At 40.4% G+C, this 21,042-nt stretch overlaps 1 protein-coding gene across 2 annotated transcripts in view; it reads right to left on the reverse strand.

Annotated features, from left to right (window-relative positions):
• The window catches only part of znf385c (zinc finger protein 385C), a 143,886-nt gene that overhangs the window by 14,623 nt on the left and 108,221 nt on the right, over positions 1-21,042 (reverse strand). For both annotated transcript variants that reach the window (XM_088331396.1, XM_088331405.1), the window contains 3 exons: positions 16,494-16,636; positions 8,257-8,367; positions 3,469-3,667 (listed from right to left, as the gene is read on the reverse strand). In XM_088331396.1, coding sequence (XP_088187522.1) covers positions 3,469-3,667; positions 8,257-8,367; positions 16,494-16,636 — 453 coding nt within the window. The remainder of the gene's footprint in view (positions 1-3,468; positions 3,668-8,256; positions 8,368-16,493; positions 16,637-21,042) is intronic.

The following is a 21,042-nucleotide window of genomic DNA, read 5'->3' on the forward strand; positions in this document are numbered from 1 at the left end:
GTATTCTGTCCTGGCGGCTAGAAAAGAGTCCGTTGGACAGTCCATCGGGCACTCCTGGTCCCTGTCCCGTTGGTGAGAACGTTCCTGTCCTGGCGATAAGAAGGTCACAAGGCCTTTCCTGGCCCTGAATCGGCAGGGACGGACAAGTTCTTTCAGCCGTCCCCCATTCCGACTTCCCTGCAATTGAGTCTCCCTCCTCAAACGTGACAACTACTTAATTTTCTTTGAAGTGACCCAACTACCACCCCCCACCTCCCCCACTACCTTAGTGAGGATAAGCGTTGCGGAAAATAGAATTTTACTTACCGTATTTTCCGCACTATATGGCGCACCATGTTATAAGGCGCACCTTCAATGAATGATATATTTTAAAACTTATGCCATACATAAGACGCACCCCATTATAAGGCGCTATAAGTGCATGCTGGTTTAAGATCAGGTAATTGTGCAATTTTGTAATTGTAATCCTGTGCAGTCCTTCGAGACATTTTTGGGATTAAGGGCTATTTACGGTAAATAAATGTGACGACTTGACTACAGTAGAGAATGTAGTTACGTTATGCAACCTCTAGATGTTGCCACGCTCAAGGGAATGTCAACAAAACATTCAAAAAGGTCAAACTTTATTAACAAACAAGCTTTCCACAACTCCATTCACTCCCAAAATAAATAAACAGCCGTTTTATTATTTTCTCTGAGGTAAAGCATTTTCGTGACACATCTTTAACATCTTTGAACAACATCGACATATCATTTTATTTTTTGTCCATTTAGTCAACACGCAAAGAAAAAAACGTCTGATACTGTTATTTTAAATGAAACGTTAGTGCAATCGCAATAAAGTGACACTCGTAATGTGCAAAAACAACGAGTGCAAAACGATAACAATAAAGCAATAACATAATAAGTGTAAAATGTAAAACGTAAACACACAAAAGAAAAACAAAGATCACTCTATAAGCTCCTCATCGACGAATCCCTCGAATTCTTCTTCTGCTGTGTTCGAATTGACCATATCTCAGTGAATGGGCCATCCAACACGTCCGGTGTTTTTGTGCCAGCGCTGTTGCCTTCATACGTATAGTTATCGTACTGACACTTCTGCTTGCCGCTCTTTGTTGAACAACCCACTGTTCAAGTGTCTCCTCTAACTCTGGCCATCTTGCTTTATTGCCACGGAAACTTTGTTGAGTTTTCCTTACTTGGCGGAGCTTATCTTCATCCTTTCTCCACTTCCGTACCATCGATTCATTTAAGTTTAACTCTCTCGCTGCCGCTCTATTGCCGTGTTGTGCTGCGTGACTGATCGCTTTGAGTTTAAACTCGGCGTTGTACGCGTGTCTCTTAACAGGAGCCATTTTTTATACAAATGCACGTATGAAAGAGAATCTCGCTCTCTCTCTCTCTCTCTCTCTCTGTCAAACGTGACATTCTGAATAATTCTGCGTTTGTTTAAGGTAAATTGTGCTTTACATCTTCACCAGTCAAAACCCTGGATTCAGACAAATACTGTAGTTGTTGAATATGAATTAAGCAGTTTAATGGGGTAGCCATTTTGCCACTTAGTAAACAAATACAACACGAGCCCCGGCAACTACCAATCGTTTAATATTTCCCAGTATGCACAGCGCGAAAAATGGAGTCGGCGGCTGTTTCTCGTAGTTGCGAGACCTTGCGAATTTAATATTGAGCCATATATAAGGCGCACTGTGTTATAAGGCGCATGGTCAGCTGTTGAAAAAAAATAAGACTTTTAGGTGCGCCTTATAGTGCGGAAAATACGGTACTTTACTTTGTTCTATTGTCAATCTTTGTAATCATGCACACAAAACAAAATGTCGATACACCTCACCCGTACAGTTTAACTGTAGCGAGTCGATGCAGCCGCAGCCAAACAGGGCGCCGCCATTTAAGACCCAACTGCTGTGTTGGGAGTCATTCGGTGACCAAACCCCCCAATTCCAACCCTTAATGCCGAGCTCCAAGCAGGGAGGCAATGAATACCAATGTTGTAAGTCTTAGGTAGGACTCGGCCGAGGCTTGAACCAGCGACCTCCCATCTAGGCTACCGAGCTGGATGGAGGGATGGCTCTGACAGGCAAACTTGAAACAGCAACAGAGGAGAATGTTTTTGCCTGCCATTTTAAGGGATTTAACAACAATGAGAAATTAAATAATTCATGTGGCATCAAAGCGCGTGCTCAATCTGTTGGCAACTAACAAGTGACGCCACTTGGATGAGGAGCCGGCCTATGACGTCCGTGAGTTGGAGTTGTTTGGAGGAGCAGGTGTGTTATTGGTCTCCGGTGTTCTTTACAAGCAGGCGAAATTTAGTGTGGTCGAGCTGGCAATGACCGTCGGGGCCGCATTTGAAATTTACGTCGAACCAATCACGCAATTTTCACAGTCAGAAGAGAACAACAACCAGCTGATGGAATTCCTCTCTTGAGCTTTGCATCAGCAAGTCAATAGTCACTAATATTAACGTATGGTTATCATGAGCACCTTCCTCAAGGAGACTCACCTCACCTTACCAAGCTTTCAATTGGAATCACTTTGCTTGTCTGTGGAATTTATGCTTGAAAATCAACTGTGGTCATGAATAGAATTCTGTGGATGGCAAAAATTTGACAATAAGAACTGATTCACAATACCAAAATATCGAAAAAGCCACAATGTCGACATTATCATTCTTTGCCGTTTAATGTAGCACATCTGCTATTGTATTAGATAGTAAATGCCTCAATATTACATGCTATACGTGATTAATGGAGGTTGAGGTTAACGCCTCCAACAGCATTTGAACTGCAAAGTATATTTATATAATGGCCTTATGTAAATTCCGTTGTGTAGATTCAAGTTTTGTGAATTACTCATGTTGGAATTGTATTTTTTGATTTTAAAAAACATACACTCGAGTGAAATCAACAATTTTAAGACAACCAAAAAGCATTTTCAGTGTGATTACGTACACTGAAATGCTCTCACTGGACTTCCTTTGTTTTTTGTGACTCCAATTCATTACAATAGCAAATTAATTATGCCACCTTTGGTAGATGGTGGTCCCATTCATCTTGGATTAGAAGTTTGTATAGGAATCAGCACTGCCGTGGAACTAGGCGATTCGTTGGATTTGACTTGCCAGAAGGGGTGCAGGTGCAAATTCTCTCCTTTTTTGGGAAACATTTGTTGGCCTCGAGAGGGATGAGCGCCACCAGGCTGCACTTGCCCAAGACACAGAGCAGGAAATGGACCATTTACGACCCCAGTGGTTCAGGGATCCCCACATCCACACCCAGACCACAACAAAATAGTGGTAATTAAAATATAATTATTGTTAAACATATTCAAATTTGTTTCCTTCTTTTTAAAATGTAAATATATATATATAAGTTTATAATGAATGAGCAGAGTATTTCTATAGGTGTATTCAACTGTGTCAATCTCCACACTTCTAACGGCACATACTTGCTCCCTCTTCTAAGCAGGATTCCACAAGAGGGGGCGTCACCACGACCTCCAACGTTTTGGTCCTGTCTCGCTGTCTATCACGCTCCCTCCCTCCGGACGAGGTTTCGCCAGAACGCCGGTGCCTATTCTTCTGCGCCTCAATGGCTTTTAGCTTGCGGGTGTGCTTGTGGCCCTTGTAGTGAGCCTCTGCCTGATTCTGCAGCACAGACACAGAGAGAAAAAACAAAGACAACAGGTTTGCAAAATAGGAGAATTTTAATCGATGTGATGTCTCTGTGAGGGAGTGGGGGAAGCGAGAAGCCTGGACGTGCGAGCCATGCAAAAAATGTGCATTGTGGGAAGTGGTGTGTTTGTGCCTGATAACGGAAACTGCATGCTGGGAGGCCATGGGTATAATTGCATGTGAAAAACGCAACAAGCGCATACTATATTCTATCAATGTGCACAGTGAGTGGGTTGCCTCTCCAAAGCAGACTTGAGCATGCTGACCATGCTGATGCTGTGCACACACACGTACACACTTTAAAACACATTGTGTCTGCTCACAGCTTAATTGTAAAGCAAAGCATAGTCCAATCAGAAGAAATCAATAAGTGATTACTATGGGGAAGCCAAAAACGACTTGAGGTCACCATGAAGAGAGGTGCATTGTAACTGGGTAGAGTATATTGTAGTATAGTTATAGTGTGTGAGTTAAAATTCTCTTGATGTAATAATCAAAATACGGTGGTACGTCTTCTCATGAGCTTGATTTGTTTCACGATCGTGCTTGTAGCTCAAATTGCTCATGTAACAAATTGGTCTGCTCTTGTCCTCCTAAAAGCGTTCAAGTGGACCTTAAATAGCTATAAAACACATTTTATTGATCACATTCAAATAGTAATTAAATATAAAAACATTAATGAGAAAAATAAAATTATATTAACCTAATAAAATGCAGGTTTAATAAAAAAAAATCCCAACAGCACACTAGACAAGGTCTCACGGCACACTAGAGTGCCCCGGAGCACTCGATCTGAAACACTGAAATACACCACGGATAAGTTTGTTCAGCATATACTGTTTTTAATATTGTACACCTGCAAAGGAGATTGCATTGGGTGCCAGGGTTGTTGTTTTTTTTTAAATCATTATTTCTCACGGTTGTTCGTCATTTCGACTATTATGCAATTTCAACTTCATTGTCACAATTGGTTAGCACTATTGCCGTTCTTTGATTCCCACGGATATGCTTTTGGATCCGAGGGGATTTATTCCAAAAAAGTATTCAAGGGAGGACCCTTACAACACCTTTGAATTTTCTTATCTTGAATATTTTTGTACACTCCTATGCTGTTCTCCTCCCCTTTTCGAACATGTTATGTGACATTATTTTGTTGTTGACTCATTGTTTTTGTCCTGTTTTTATTTTAATGTTCGAAATAAAAGTTTTCATTCATTCATTCATTCATTCATTCATTCGTTCCTCCAAGTTCAAAATGCTCTCCTTATTTTGAGTGACTACTAATCTATACACTTATCAACCACAATGTGGCGTTTGTTGTACTTTTGAGGGCAGATTATTTGCAATGTGTGAAAATATGATTTTTATCTTTACCTTTTAACATATTCCCTGTTTTATTGTGATGCCACATGCAACATTGAAATTCTTTGTTTACAGGTGGAAGAAGAGTTGTAAATTGAAGCTCCTGTAAATGTGAAATCTTCGTTCAACTATTATCTCATCTTGACCTTAAAAAGGCTCGGTATGAAATAATTTCCCCGGAATCTTGTCCTCATGTACCACAGTACACCAAATCTGACATTTGTTCAGAAGAAGCAATCAATGCTCCTTCAAAGACTACATTAAGAGGTTTTATGTGTTTTTAACTCAATCAAACACGCATGGTGGCGTGAAATGTGACAGGGAGAGCTGCAGGGAGTTTCTTGCATAGAGACAGCTCTAAGTGATGCCAAATTATGCTACACACTTTGGAATTCAATTCACATTCAAGTCACATTTCTCAAGCCATATAGAAAAGCCCAATCAATCATGGTTGGAAATGGTGCTGTTGAGAATTAATAGGTTCAGTCTCAGAAATGAATGCCCGTTCGCCCAAAACAAATGTTATAATAGATTACAAATTCCAAAACTAAAATTCCATGCTTTGATCACAACATTTTCAAGCACACTTCAACAGGTACATCAGGTGCAGTGGTCTTGTGGTAAGGCAATGTACTGAAAATCACGAGTTCAACAGCATATTGTTAAGGAACACTTGTAAATGGAAACGCAATCCCGAAGTGAATATCCAAAGCGTGACACAAGGTGTTACAGGTATATTTGAAAGTTTTGCACTTCTTTATCAAGTCAACGCTGTGATAAATTTGCTTCATGTGTGCCGCTACAAGAAACCTCCACGGCCTACATTAGCCATACATTGTGTTTCCCCTCCATGCACCAACATTTATATATTTATATTGATTCATTTTAGCTCCTAATGTGTACAGGAAAGATAATTACCCTTGATAAGGAGTCATATATTTTCTTTGCCAAGGCATGTGTGCCATTTGGTATTAGAGCCCTTGTATAATGTTTACAATTGAGATATTTTCACTTAATGAACACACACATAATCATACACATACTTTACAGCAATATCTAAATGTCAATGTTATGGTGTTCATAACAACATTTTTCATAGTTATTACTGAAAAACAAAGTAAGTATTTAGCAATTGATGAAATGATAAAGTCAAGTTTTAGTCATTCCAACAATATTTTTGAAGAGGTTTTTTTTTTTTTTAGATATAGCATGCGGTTAGAAAAAAGAAGTTATTGGTTATCAGGAGATTATTGATGAAGCCAAAAGTGTTACCTCTGCAAAACAAAAAAATCCATAGTTTAGAGTTCCATTTAAACATTTGAATAATTTAAAATTCAACAGAGGCATCAGCAGCAGTGGTGCTTGTAGGATGTAATAACACGTAGCCTTTGCATGATGAAGAGGCCTATAAATAAAACGGCTGTCACGGCTGAGCATGCTGTGACTAATGTGCTGTGAAAAGGCTTCAAACATTGCAGTGATACGAGCAATTCAGCCGCCAGCTGAGTCTCCACGTAACCGTTAATACTTTCTCCCTCAACACTGACACTGATTGTCTTTAGCCAAAACACCAAGCGATGCCACTTGGCTTGATTTCACAAGCACCGTGCCCTTTTACTTTGATGGCCACTTATTGTTGCTATAAATAACCGCAGCCTGATTATCTTTCATAGCAAAACAAACAAAATGCAAATAGATGGAAGTTAAAAAGCCCGTCAGGACTAATTGCAGGAAAGGTGGATGTCAGGGGAAGAACCCTTGATTTTCACTTTACTTCACAGCTCACTGCTTCTACAATTCTTTTTGCAGAATATTTCTGCAGGAATTACTTATACACCAGGAATTAAGAGTGAGCTTTACACTCTATTAAGGATTACGACATACCTGCCAACTCTGCAGCTTTACGTGTAAGTCTATCGCTTTTCACCCCTTTAAAAGGCCTACCGATCCAAAAAAAATAATAATCGACCTCTTTTTCAAATTTCAACAGACACAAAAAATATTGACTCGAGACTAGTATGTCGGTCTATGGTTGCTTTATTTTGAAGGGAGACGAAGTCTTTGTGTGAGAATAAACCGCTTCAACAATCACATTAGATTTCCATTTGGGTAAAGTTTGCCACTTCTGGTTTTAGGCAAGCAAACGTTTGGTTTTTGTTTTTAATATTCTGTTTTACACGTAAAAATAGAATTCATGATAAAATCTACCACTTTTTAATTTGAGAAGGTTCGCATGTAAGTAACTATGATAAATACAAAGAAGGAAACATATCTACGATTAAGGAAAAGAAGATTATTCTATTAAGTCCATAAATAATTACAAGTGGAAGAAGTTTTTAGGCCATTATTTAGGGTATTGATAAGTTTATTCTGTTTTCAAAATTAGACAAATGCAAAGGAGATTTCATAGGATGCCTCTTCCTGATTTTGACTCGCTGTTCTTTTTTTTCGACATCAATGTCGCTTTTGGTGAATTATGTTGCTGTTCTTCAATTTCCACACCCTTTAGGGCTGATCTGTTTTTTTGTAACCTTAAAGATGAATAAAAAGAGGTGCTTGGAGGATGGCTTTGGGAAGAGATGGAATCCTTTTGTCTGGAAACTTTTCTCTAGGCCCTCCATGCAAGTTTAAATTCATTGATGTCTTTTCGCCTCATTTTGAGTGTCTATAAAGTTCAAACTTAATAGGTGTGAATCTTAAAACCGCGTCCAACAGACTTTAAATACCAAACACTCTTGATTATTGCTAACTATGTTCTTTTGGGGCCAGTGGGGGAATTGGCAGTTGAACCAGCAAGTAATGTTGCACCTTCTTCCTCTTTTGAAGATTTTATCATTAATGTCTGGTAGTTTGTTTATGTGCATATGCATGAAACGACCTGAGACATGTGACTCCCCGAGTGTGCACTAGTGAGTGTGCTTATGTGTGAACGCTTCCTGCTGAGCCCGCTGATTGTTTCTGCTCGTGGCTGATAAATGAAGACTCTCCCCCTGCTGTCTAATCCCTCGTGCCAAAACTACACAAAAAATGTGCTCTGACGAAACACACATGCATAAACTCAGAGTTTTCTATCTTTACAAAAAGTCACAGTGCAAATTGTTGTCTGTTTGGAAGAAGAAAAACAAACAAGGGAAGCTCCCTGAAGCGAGGCGGCTCAGTCCCACCACAGCAAATGCGACAGAGACGAAATGTTTCTGTACCGTGGAGTTAAAGCGCAGGTGGCAAATGTTGCAGGAGATGATCTGCTTCCTCTTGAGGGGCTGTGGGACGCCAAAGGTGTGATTGATAACCGCCTTCTGCACAGGGTCCATCTGAAAGTGAAGCACTTGTCATTAGCAGGACATTAATGTATACATGAAAGGCCAAATTGAACCTGGACAAAGAAACTGTGATTAATATATATAATATGGAAAACTATGTGTGTATGGGGGCGACACGGCGGCTAAGTGGTAAGCCCGTCCGCGGCACAGTTCTGGGATCAAATCCAGCTACCATCCTTCCTGTGTGGAGTTTGCATGTTCTCCCCATGCTTGCATTGGTTTCCTTTGGGGACTCCGGTTTCCTCCCAATTCCCCAAAACATGCATATCAGGTTAATTGGCTGGTCCAAATTGTCCCTCAGTGTGAATGAGCGAGTGAGTTGTCTGTCGCTGTGTTCCATGTGACTGGCTGGCAACCAGTTCAGGGTGTCCCTTGCCCACTGTCCGAAGACAGCTGGGATGGGCCCCGGCACCCTCGCGACCATACTGAGGATAAGCGGAGCAGATAATGAATGGATTGATGGATATGTGTATGGACAGGTCTGATGCCAACAAAAATTTTGAGTGATTGCATCTTAAAATATATTCACAAATGGCTGAGTTATCACACTTTAAGTTCACGTCAAAATAATATACACTGACATGCATTGTGTCACAAAAAAAAAAACCCTGCCAATAAACCGTCTTGGAGAATTCCAGACCAATTTGGACAACTCATGAGAACGCCTTTTCTATGTGTAACGGTGGGGATCCCCCACTGTGTGTTAATTTACTCAACAATGCTCGACATAGTAATATAATTCGCGTTTATCAAGTAAAGCATGTTTGAAAAAAATATTTTAAAGAAAGACTCTGACATTAAACTTGTGCAACGTAGCTAAAAATTCAAAAAATCAAATACAAATTCAGATGCCAGAATTTTTTATTTGCATATTTTGAGGTTCAGATTACTTTTCTGCTCTTTGAATGCAATTGTTTGCTCCACTCTGGGAGAGATGTGTTGTTTCCGGAAGAGGCTCTACTAAAATAACCTATTTCATGAAAAAAGGAATCATCATTGTGTCAAAGGTAAAATACAACCCATCCATTCATTTTTTGTGTTGCTTATCCACACTATGGTCACAGGGGGTTCTGGAGCCTATCCTTGCCATCTTCGGGCCTTGGGTGGGGGATAACCCCTGAACTGGTTGCCCGCCAGTTGCAGGGCACAACATATAAGAATTTATAATATATGGTATAAGAGCTTAAAATGTAGCTTACATTGTAATCACAATAAATACATTTTAGAATACAGCATGATTCGGTCCTCCGTAGGGTGTTAACAGAGAGATGGACTGGAGAAACAAACATCTGTTCATTATTAGCCGCCTCCGACTCTAATCAGTAAAGGGGTATTTAAGGACTGCACCGACAGCTGAAGCTGTTAGAACTTCATTTGCCATTGATTGCTGTCGCTAAATGAATCTGGGCATCCTGAACTATGCCAGCCGTGAGTTTCTCTGGACTGTGTTTATCGTTTTCATCCCTTCGCACATGTGTGAAGAGGCTTTGTTAAATACCTTTGCCCCTAATAAACTTCTGTCATTCAGCTTGTGTGTTTGCGCTTGGGTCCACCTCCCCAAAACATGACAATAAAGATAATTCTGTTCTGTTCTGTTGGATCTTTTAATGCCCCAAATCCAAAGTCAATCTGCTTGTGTGTGTTGGGTGAGAGAACCCGAGCTCTGGTATGAACCTTAAACATTTTCTTAGAATATTTCAAAAATGTTAAATAATGAAGCCAAGTGCTAGGCACTGACATATGATCCTCTGTTTCCTTAATCAATGGCCACAACATCTATTTTTGATTGCAAGATTTGCTGAAACCAAGAGGACAAGTTATGTTTGTAAAGGGAAGTGGTCATAAATCTTCTGTAGAACTCACATGTTTTTGGGTTCAACGCTAGCCATGCCTGGGGCTCAAACACTTGGCCATTATATTTTGTTTAGAAGACCCATACCATTAACACCTTCCTGTTTGAAAATGGGCTTTTTCTCAGGTCTTAAATAGGACGGACAAATGAATACATTTTTCCCAGAATGTGGTTGTGATCTCTTTCAGTACATGCAACCGTTTCTAACAGGAAATATATGTATGGTGGCATAACATGAAAATGCCAGTTTTAAAGAGCTGAACTCCAGAGAAGAGAAGTTGAAAGTTACCTTTTTGTTAGTGAAATCTTAATCAAAACCCCATGACCATTAAAAGAGCTGTACGGATTTTGGAACTTTTTTACCGCTGCGACCATCTTCTGGCAGCCGTAGTCAGCTCGTTCATGATGCTCGTGAAAGTACGTGCATTTGTTAGACTGGGAAAAAAAAATGTTTTTCATATCTCTTGGGCTTAGGGTTGCCATTTGGACTTCTTGAAGCAAGCCTTTTCTTATTTTCACTGTTTTCATTCCACACTAATAGAAAGGAAAATAAATACGGGGATGAGCATAAAGTCACTTTCCAAGTCCTGTTTTTGAATATAGGCCTCAAAAAAGTCTGAAAGACACCGTCATGCTGTCACATTACACATCTACTGTGCGGAGTCTTGGGCAGCTTGTTGGTCTTTTATTTTTTGGGGGGGAAATGTTCCGATTGTTTGCCCGCAGACGTGCTGAACCTTCCCAGGTCTTAATGCATCCCAGCGCAGACAGGCCTTCGTATCCTGCCCAACCTATTGCGAGATGAGGTCTCAGTAGGGAGGGATGATAGGGAGGGTGTTTAGCTGTGGGGACAGGTGTATCTATCTTCCCCCTGTCCCTCTTTTTTCCTAACAAACCCCCAAGACAACGTGTTCCTCATCACGGAATAGAAAAGCGAGCGAGCATGTGATTGATGCCACAGATGCACCTATCACAGAGTCGCCCCAGAGATTCATCAACTTCCACCGGGACAGATATGGCATCCATTTTTGTGCTATTTGCACAGTCCAGCCATTTGGTTTTGATAAAGCTGGTGTTGCCTGTTGCCTCATTCAGCAGGAGACATCCTCCATTATACTTAAACAATGTACAACTGTCAGTTTAAACAATGATGGTGAAACATATGACAATTTCATATGTCAATTTTTGTGTGAAAATGCAACAAGGTAAACTCGATCTGTTTGCCAATCACGCCAAGATCTACGATTCAAGTACAGTAATCCCTTGCTACAACTAAGTCCACTTTTCACGGCCTGGTTGTGTCACAGATTTTCATAATGCATGTGTTCTGCATTCTTATTGTCTAAACATGTAGGCATCTGTAAAAAAAATGAATGTTTACCAGTACAGAGTACAGTACTTTTATTGAATGAACTATTGGGCCTGGTTTCAATGTATAATACTTAATAGTATAAAAATTATAAAAAAGAAAGGTTTCTACTAATGAATTCCGTCTACCATGGGTTCTTTCTGGAACATAACTCTTGCGATAAATGAAGATTTGCTGTAGATCACTTTGTTTCTGGCTACGTCCTTAAAATGACCAGTGTTGGGCATGTTTCTTTAAAAGAGTAATTGCTCATAGTTACTCACTACTTATTCCAAAAAGTAACTGAGTTAGTAGCTGAGTTAGTAATAAGTTACTTTTTTTTCAAAGTAACTAGTTACCAGGGAAAGTAATTATTTCCGTTACTTTAAAAAGAAGGTGTGTGTCAACGAATTTGAAAGTTTCTAAGCAGTATTCGGGTCAGTAAACTAGAGAAGAACAGACATTTGTGTTATAGAACCTTTTATTATTTATTGCACGTCACCAGCAACAGATTAATCCTACACTTGGAGTGCAACAAAGAGAAACAGTTAATAATATAATAAAATATCAATCAGCCAGCACTAAAGAATATAAAGTGAGTTTAATAAATTAAATCTAACGCAAACCACCCGTTGTAGAGATGGCAATTCCGACTCTTTTTGGAGAACCAGCTTTTTTGGATTGGCTCACTAAAACGAGCCGGCTCTTTCGGGTCCCAAACAATGTTCCCTCTAATTTTCCACGGGCCTGAGCGTTCACACAAGTCGGTGAGCAACACTTGAAACAACAGTGAGCAACAGCAACCCCAAGTGTGGCAACTAAATCATATCAAACATGTCCAAAACTTGACATCACGTTACATTTTGCTGAGTTTACGGGCAATGCAAAATTATTTTTCACTTTTGAATGAATTGACTGATGTACGATAGCAAAGGTTGCAGGGCCTGCAAATGTCATTTGTTTTTAGAATTCTTTGACAAGATTTCCATTTCTGGTATCTTTTGTCGCATAATACTAAAATTTTGGGGGGCTTGTTTAGTCGGTTGCACGATACAGAACTGTATTTAATTACATTTTTTAGTGAAAGTACAATGTTGGCAACAAGATTATCTTGATATAATTGGAAGTTATTTGAATGCAACACAACCTTTTTCCTCTTTTTCCCTGTTTTTTTCTCCTTTTTTTAAATTCCTTTTTTAAAAAAATCTCATTGTGTTTATTTTTTTCCTAGCTGTTACTTTTTTCTTGCTTTTTTGTTCTCTATTACCTTTTTTCCCTTTATTTGCTTCTTTTTCTTCTGGCTTTTCTGAATTTTTCCTGCACTTTTTTTCTCTCTCTCCTTTTGTTTCGTTTTTTTTAATTTTGGTATTTTTTTTTCTTTTTTGTTCTATTTCCCCCCCCTTCCTTTAAGTCATTTTGTGCACAATCTTACATAATATTTGGTCGTGTAGGGATTAAAGAAGCAAAAACAACCTGAAGAGCCGTTTGGGACCCGAAAGAGCCGGTTCTTTTTAGTAAGCCGATTTGAAGAAGCCGGTTCTCGAAAAACTCTACTGACTTTACTCAACTTTGTTCTACTTCGACATTGACTTCAAAATACCACATTTAGCACACAGCGTCAGGGGAACCCGTGTATTTTTACCTTCATGCACTGTAACTTTGACTTAATTCGCTTTTTAATTAGCAATTTCGAGCCTTCATTTTTGTGAGCTGGCTAGATTTTCTTGTGCGCGGAAAGCTCTGGGTAGTGCGCAATTGTGCACACACGCAGCCTAGAGGGAACATTGGTCCCAAATGGCAATTCAGATAGTTTCTTTTGTTTAATCCATATATTACCATTTATTATGTATTATGGTGAATGGCTTAAATTAGGGGAAAATAAAGCAAAATTAACACTTAGACGTTAACACTGAAAACACAGGAAACATAAATTAAAATATTGAAAAATCTACAAATAAGATAAAATACGAAAATAACCTTTCTATACTCAATAAATTCAAAGTCAACAGAACAGAATCGCTCAAAAAATGCATTTTGACCAATCACAAGATGAAAATAGCGCCCCAAGGGGAACTGGCTTTTGATTCGTGGGGAGCTGGCTCCTACTTCCATGAGACGGCTCGAACGACTCGAGTAGATTCTTGTACCACCAATTTGCCTTTCCTTTTAGTGCGTTAGTAGATTCTGTATTCCTAATAGCTATTGAACTATATGGTTGTCTCTATTTTGTATGGTGACACGATCCCAAAAGATCTGACGAACTCAGAGCTAAAAACCGCGCCGCTCTAAACAGCATCATATGTGCGGAGACACGCCGTCATTGGCGTTCTGCGGCCAAAGTAACGCAACACTTTTGACCGTCAGTAACCGTAACAACGTTGTAACGGCACAAAAAGTAATTAATTAGATAACCCCGTTACTGAAAAAATAATGTAGTTACGTAACTGCGTTATTTATAACGCCGTTATCCCCAACACTGGAAATGACCCATGCACAAAACATGCATAGGTCCTATTTTGAAAACAGAATTCATCCAGTTGTTGGAATTGGAACCATAACCTTGATATTGGTAAAGACAAGATCTTTCGGATCTATTTAATCCATTTTAAGGAATCACCTAAAGCTTCAGGAAGGGAACACGGATTTGATCAATTTTTCAATACCAATAAGAAGCAAACTACCTTTTGCTGACCTTTCAAACATTCAACCTTTTTTTGTTCAAACAAAAAATATTTTTGATCTTCATTTTTGAAGGCCACTGTCTTAAACATAATCTCCACAAGAACAAAGGACACTAAATACAATAACATGTATTGCTACACATAATAATATCCCACTTTTATGCAGCGGGCAACAAAATAACGGAGCTGGATATTTTTCGTGCATGCATGTCTCTGGATCGAGCACACACACATATACTGAGTGGTCTACATTCCCATTTGTGGCTCGGGAGGTGCAAAGTGGTTTATGTTTCATTTAGCTACAGATGGATTTCCTTGATTGGTGATGGTGAATACACACACACCGAAACACAGGCAGATCGCACCTGGACACTCTTCCAACTTTAATTTTGCATTATTCATAGCCAGAGCACTCAGAAAGTGCAGGCCTCCTCCAAGGCTTTGTCACAAATGAAATCATTCAGCAGGCTTTAAGTATCATAGGGCTGACAGGCTAAAATCAGGTCAAGCCATTCAAACAACACTTTTTGGCAGGTGTGTCTTTGTGTGGTTTGTTTATGTAATGTTCAACAGCGGTCAGCAACGATTGGGTCACAGACCAGTACCGGACCGCAGAGAAATAAAAATAAGTTTCAGTCATTTAGTTGCCTATTGTTGTTTTACTGACAATGCAACGTTCCAGACTGAACTTTAACCAGGGCTTTGAGGTGGTACATTTGAATTAGAATCAGTGGGGTTCTCAGGGGCGGGAGCAGTTGCCTGTCAGGCAGTGAAACTGGCCTACCTAAGATATAGTGAAGGGTGAATAAAAACAAACTTTTCCAAATATAGCCAATCGTCATGGAAAATGGTCAACTGCATAATGCTAAAACGATTGTAAACAAACATGGCGCTATGCAAAAACCTTTGGCAACGGAGTTGGGGGATTCATGGATTCTTGAGACACATAGACCACATAACACCAACAAGCTTTTAGCAAGGTTGGTTCTTTTGGTGAGTTTGTAAATCTAATTATTTGGATCAACATGACATTTTGGGATAGGAAAATGCTGGAACTGTCCATAACCAACGAGGCCGCCTGTCAGATCAAGGACTCGTGAGTGAGGCTCGTGGCCTGCACAAAGGTAATGGCACATAGCCCGCCACAGATCACCCCCAAGGATGCCACCAGACTCCTCCATCTTGTGAAGGCGTGTCTGACTGTTTTGCCATGTTTAGCCAGCATCTGAGCATTGCTCCGAAGCAAATGGAGGAATGTTACGCCCCGTCTCAGTGCGGCCATGTCAGTCCGCTGCAGTAAATTTTATTTGGGCAGCATGGCGGATGGGTGTTTAGCGCGCAGTCCCGCAGTGCAAAGGTTCAGGGTTCAAGTCCAGCTACCGCAACCTCCCCTTGTGGAATTTGCACGTACTCCCCGTGTCTGTGTGGGATTTCTCTGGGCACTTCAGTTTCCTCCCACATTCCAAAAACATGCCTGTCAGGTTAATTGGCCGGTTCAAATTGTCCCTAAGTGTGAATGAGCGAGTAAATGGTTGTCTGTTTCTGTGTGCCCTGCAACTGCCTGGCAACCAGTTCAGGGTGTCCCCTACCCACTGCCCAAAGATAGCTGGAATCGGCTCCAGGACCCCCGCGACCGTACTAAGGAGAAGCGGTGCAGAAAACGGATGGATGGAACATGCCATTTTGTGTTAAACGTTACGATGATAATTAAATGTGCACATCTGCCTTACAATTCAGAGGTCCTGGGTTCAATTCCAGCTATTGGCCTCCGTATGGGAGTTTGCATGTTCTCCCTGTGCCCTCGGACTGGTTTCCCCCCACATTCCAAAGACATGGCTGGGATGGGCCGAGCACCCGCATGACACTCAGCGGTTTATTAAATAAAGGAATGTGATTTTGATGTGGTGTTACGAGGACATCTTCAAATTTCACATGTCTTTACACTAGATTTATGCAAATTATTCTCATTCTTCTTCTTATTATTATCAACGTTGTCATTAAAATAAATATTATAATTGTTTTTATAATTATCTTTATCATTTTTTTCAAAAAAGTACAAATATGTTTAATGCTGGCCATTGAACCGATCCGTGGTACAGAAAAGCATACAGTGGTTGGTCCACGCTTGATGGTAACGCTCCTCTACATATGACACAATGGTGGCACAAAAAAAATCTGATTAACATGGAAACTATGAATAAAATGAGGATAAAATGAGTGAGGAGACATCACTCACAGTATTGAAGTTAGGGAATAGGCTGAGCGGGGAGGACCCATTCAGGCGGAATGGCATCAGGTGCTTAAGGTCCAGCTGGGGCTGTAGTGGGCGCCCTGTCATGGGCAGCGTGGCCAAAAGCGGACCGCTCTGCCCTGAAGTTCCTGCACACAAGACCATGTGGAACACTATGAGACATAAAAAGAATGCCTTTAACATGTTCGTCATGAGAAAAGTTAAAATAAAACTAGATAGCTCTCAAAAATTGATGTCCAAAGGGCAGTGGCTCAGATACAGACATGGGACCAAGTCACACATGTGCAAGTCTCAAGTAAGTCTCAAGTCTTCACCTTCAAGTCCCAAGTAAGTCCCAAGTATTTTTTTCTTGGGCAAGTCAAGTCACAAGTCAAGTCCCGAGTCTTAGATTGCCAAGTCCAAGTCAAGTCACAAGTCATAAAAACAGCGACTCGAGTCGACTCGAGTCCAAGTCACTAAGTCTCAAGTCCCCATGTCTGCTCAGATGTAAGCACACTCCCTCCCACCGACCTTCATGTACATACGCACAAATGTATCATTTTATCACAGACGGTAAGCAGCAAGGTGGTGCATAGGTGGGCGGGAGGGCTATACACCGTGTGTGTGTGTATTGGTATCGGATTTCAAACGGAGCCGGGATGAAGAGATTTCTAATTTTCCGCTTGGTCGCGTTTGAGTGCGTCAGTGCGCTGTGTTGGCGCACAGGCATTTACACGAGTGGCAGGATCAATCATTGGTGTCAGCCCCGGGTCAAAAGGAAAAGGGGCTTTGCGAGGCTAGGTGATAACTTAAAGCAGAGACCAAAAAAGCAATCAGTGACCTCACAATAGGAGCCATTGCATGCAGGAACAATTTGCTGACAAAAAATTGACCTCTCGCATCTTTTTTTCTAATCTGTTGTTTGGTAGCTCTTTCCATTCACTGTGTTGATGATCAAAGCTATGCGTGCACTTGCGATGACAGCTTTCCCTAACCTCCACTGAGCTAAGGCACTTACAGTATTTTACATTACAAAAAACACACAGCACACAAATAAACACTGTTTTATTGCATGCTTTTTACGAGCATCTGCTGGTGGATTCCTCTTGAACGCACCCTTGGGACCAGAAACGTATTCTGAATTTAATTTGAGAAGAATGTGTTAATGGATAGGTGGCACGGCGACTGGATGGTTAGCGCACAGCCATACGGTGCAGAAGACCAGGGTTCCACTACAGCTACCGCGGCCTCCCCTTGTGGAGTTTGCATGTTCTCCCCATGACTGCTTGGGTTCCCTCCGGGCACTCCAGCTTCCTCCCACATTTAAAAAATATGCATATCAGGTTAATTGGCCAATCCTAATTGTCCCTAGGTGTGAATGAACGAGTAAGTTGTCTGTCTTTGTGTGCCCTGTGACTGTCTGGCAACCACTTCCGGGTGTCCCACTGCCCACTGCGTGAAGATGGTTGGAATGGGCTCCAGCACCCCTGCTACCTTAGTGAGGATAAGCGACACAGATAATAGAAAGATGAATGGATGTTCATTGACAGCAACTCAATGAAACTATGGTATGTTGACATGAATGTTTTGCTTTTTTAATATACGAGGGAAGCACAGAAAAAGAAATACACACTGGAGGAAATAATTAAAACCCTTTAAGATTCATTCTTTTAAATATGGAAATGTTCTACATGACACGAGTTAAACGTTTCTTTTACTAGAATGAAATTTCTCAGGGTCGCATGAAAACAATAGCATCTTCCTTGAGGGCTGTGTACTTTATCAGACTTGGTCGAAGTCCAAACTACTGATGTTGCAGCATCAGGAGCTACAGGAGGTTCACTATCCGCCTCAAAGATACTTAGTCTTAAGATCCAGTAATTGGACCCACAACCTCTGAGCACTCAAAGTTTGAGCTTTCTCAACATGTTTCATACTCATGTTTTGATTTTGAACATTTTTGCCTTGGGTATACAACAACAACAAAAAAATACAATTTCAGCTGGTCCAACCTCCATTGCCTATCAATGGAAAATACGCTAAAACTGAAGTCGAGTTAAAGTTGTTGCAAGGAATTTGGAAGTTTTCTACTCACTGATGCCATTTCCTGTCATAATTGCAGCCTCTTTCTAGCGCCCTATGTTGCGCGTGCAAGTATGTGCATTTCTCAAAGCAATTAACTAAACTCTTCCTTTTTTATCGTTTTTGGGGTTCGGTTTGGAGTTTGGACAGTACTCAAAACAGGCTTATTCTTTCTTTCACCACTTTCATGTTACATTAACAAAAAACTGTAGTGACGAGAATAAAGTCACTCTCCAACCCACCATTTCTTCCTACATAAAGTGTTGCACAGCCCGGAAATTTTTGCTAAGAGCAAGATGAGAACAGATAAAACCGATAAAACTCAGACTCCGTCAGCAGCTTATTAATACAGCACCCGTGAACGCATGCGATTGTGAGTGTGTGTGCAATGGGTTTGCAGTTGGCACCTAGCAAATCGTTGCCCAGCCTAAAGGAAAGTTTCTGTTTTGGTTTAATACACCCGGCAGCTATGGACAACCTCCTTCTATCAGGATGCCACATTGTCTGTTTATTCCATCTCGCATTTATGTTCATCCAAAGTCCGCCACAGTGCAGACCTTGAAGCAAAATGTCCGTCTTCTTCTTCTTCTTGTTTATGGCCCTAAGCGTTGGTGAGTCATAACATTTGGTTACACAACCATATCTACATCAACGCATATCTTGGATGTGTTTTAGTTTGTTTTTTAATGTTTGTATGCAACAAAATCATAAAAAATAGAAATCTTGAAACTCTGAGTGCACTTTAAAATTTGCATGAAATAATAATCAACATGAACATAATCAGAGCTGTTCTTTGTGAGTCTGACAGTCGAAAAGAGTCAAGAAAACTGATCTGAAATTTGTGTTTGATTGTAAGGGAGCCATGGAGGGACGACTAGCGGCAACCAATAGAGCATGTAGAGGACTCGGGTCACCCTGGATTCCACTTCAAATGAAGGACATTATCCCACTGCCACTTTTAATTAAAGTCAGATATTACCCGCCCTTGTTTTCTGCTCTCATAATAGATGACGGACCTCAATGTTGGATGTGGGTGTGTCGATGGCAAGGCAGTAGGCTTACACTGATAACTGACACTTTGTGAGTCACGTGTGCAGGTTTGTGTGTGTGTTCAACCTTAGCCCGAAAAATAGGTCCAACCAAAACACCAACACTTTCTCCAACGAAAACCATAAACATAGCTCCAACCCAAACCTGCTTCTGCTGTTTTATTTTATTTTGTTTCTTTTTTTTTTTTTGTCTTTCTGACAAACAAACTTTTAATAACTACGATGAATGTCCAAACAAGGAAAGCAGACAACATGGACTAGCAAAATCCGCTATAAAAATAAGGATTTTAAAGGATGGACTAGAACATAGAGAAAAATGCTGAGAAAAATTTAGTAAATGCTGAATGAACTTATGGGGGAATATCAGGAGCTGGAGGATGTGCGGAAAGAAATGAAAGAGATCAAGAAAGACTAAAGAACAACGCAGTGAAAATGGAGAACAGAATTGAGAAAATCAAAGTGGCAATCAGGCCTTATCGACAGAGCATCAGAGAAAATCAACAATTACACAAGGAAATGGAAGAGAAGATTCATGGCTAAAATCCTAAACCTAGCTCCAAGCAAAACTCGAACCCTAGTTCCAACTCTAAACCAAGCCAAAACCAAAACCCTAACGCTAGCTGCAACACTACACTGAGCTCAAATCCTTGAATTTACACAAGCTTGACTGATGAACGAATATACAATCCTGTGTTTGTAAGGCAAGTGTCTTACCAGTTGACCTACTGGTAACGTGCAATGCTCAAAAGTCAAAACTGGCTCCAATTGGTGGGTATTTTGAAATCCTAAAGATGTCTTAAAACCCTGGCTCCAAGCAAAACCCTTACCGTAGCTCCAAACAAAACCCAAACCCCAGAGATTAAACTAACTTGGTTTGGGATCACATCATGTGAAAACCCTGACCATTTTGACTCCTAGCAATGTATAAAGCCCAAAAGTCCAATTTGGCTTAAAATGTTGGGTCATTTGTAATCCTATAAAATATTTGAAACCTTGGTTTTGAGGCAGTTGTAGCTAAGGAGGTAGGGCGCTTATCTTCCAACTAAGAAGTCACAAGTTTATTTCCTGGCTCCTGGGAGTTAAATAGCAAAGTGTTTTTGGGCAAAACGGTGAACCCATAATGCTTTTGATAAGTAGGTAAATGCCTTGCACGGCTGACTCCCCAACCTTAGCAAGGAAAATAATATACTGGCTTATGTAATGGCTTGACTGGGGATTGAACTAACCTTATTTGTGTAAGGCAAACATACCACTAGTTGAGCTACTGGTGATATGGAGGTTCAGTGCAATGGTTCTCAAAAAGTGAGGATTTATTCTTCCAAGGGGGAGTGACAAAAAATAATTGAGAAGTACTGAATTAGTGGGTAGTTAAAAAACCTAGACACTATTTCATCTTCTCATGATGTCATATTGATATCATTTTA

The sequence above is a fragment of the Urocampus carinirostris genome, chromosome 1, assembly GCF_059441175.1.
Source record: "Urocampus carinirostris isolate Australia breed hairy pipefish chromosome 1, RoL_Ucar_1.0, whole genome shotgun sequence".
In the NCBI taxonomy this organism is placed as follows: domain Eukaryota; kingdom Metazoa; phylum Chordata; class Actinopteri; order Syngnathiformes; family Syngnathidae; genus Urocampus; species Urocampus carinirostris.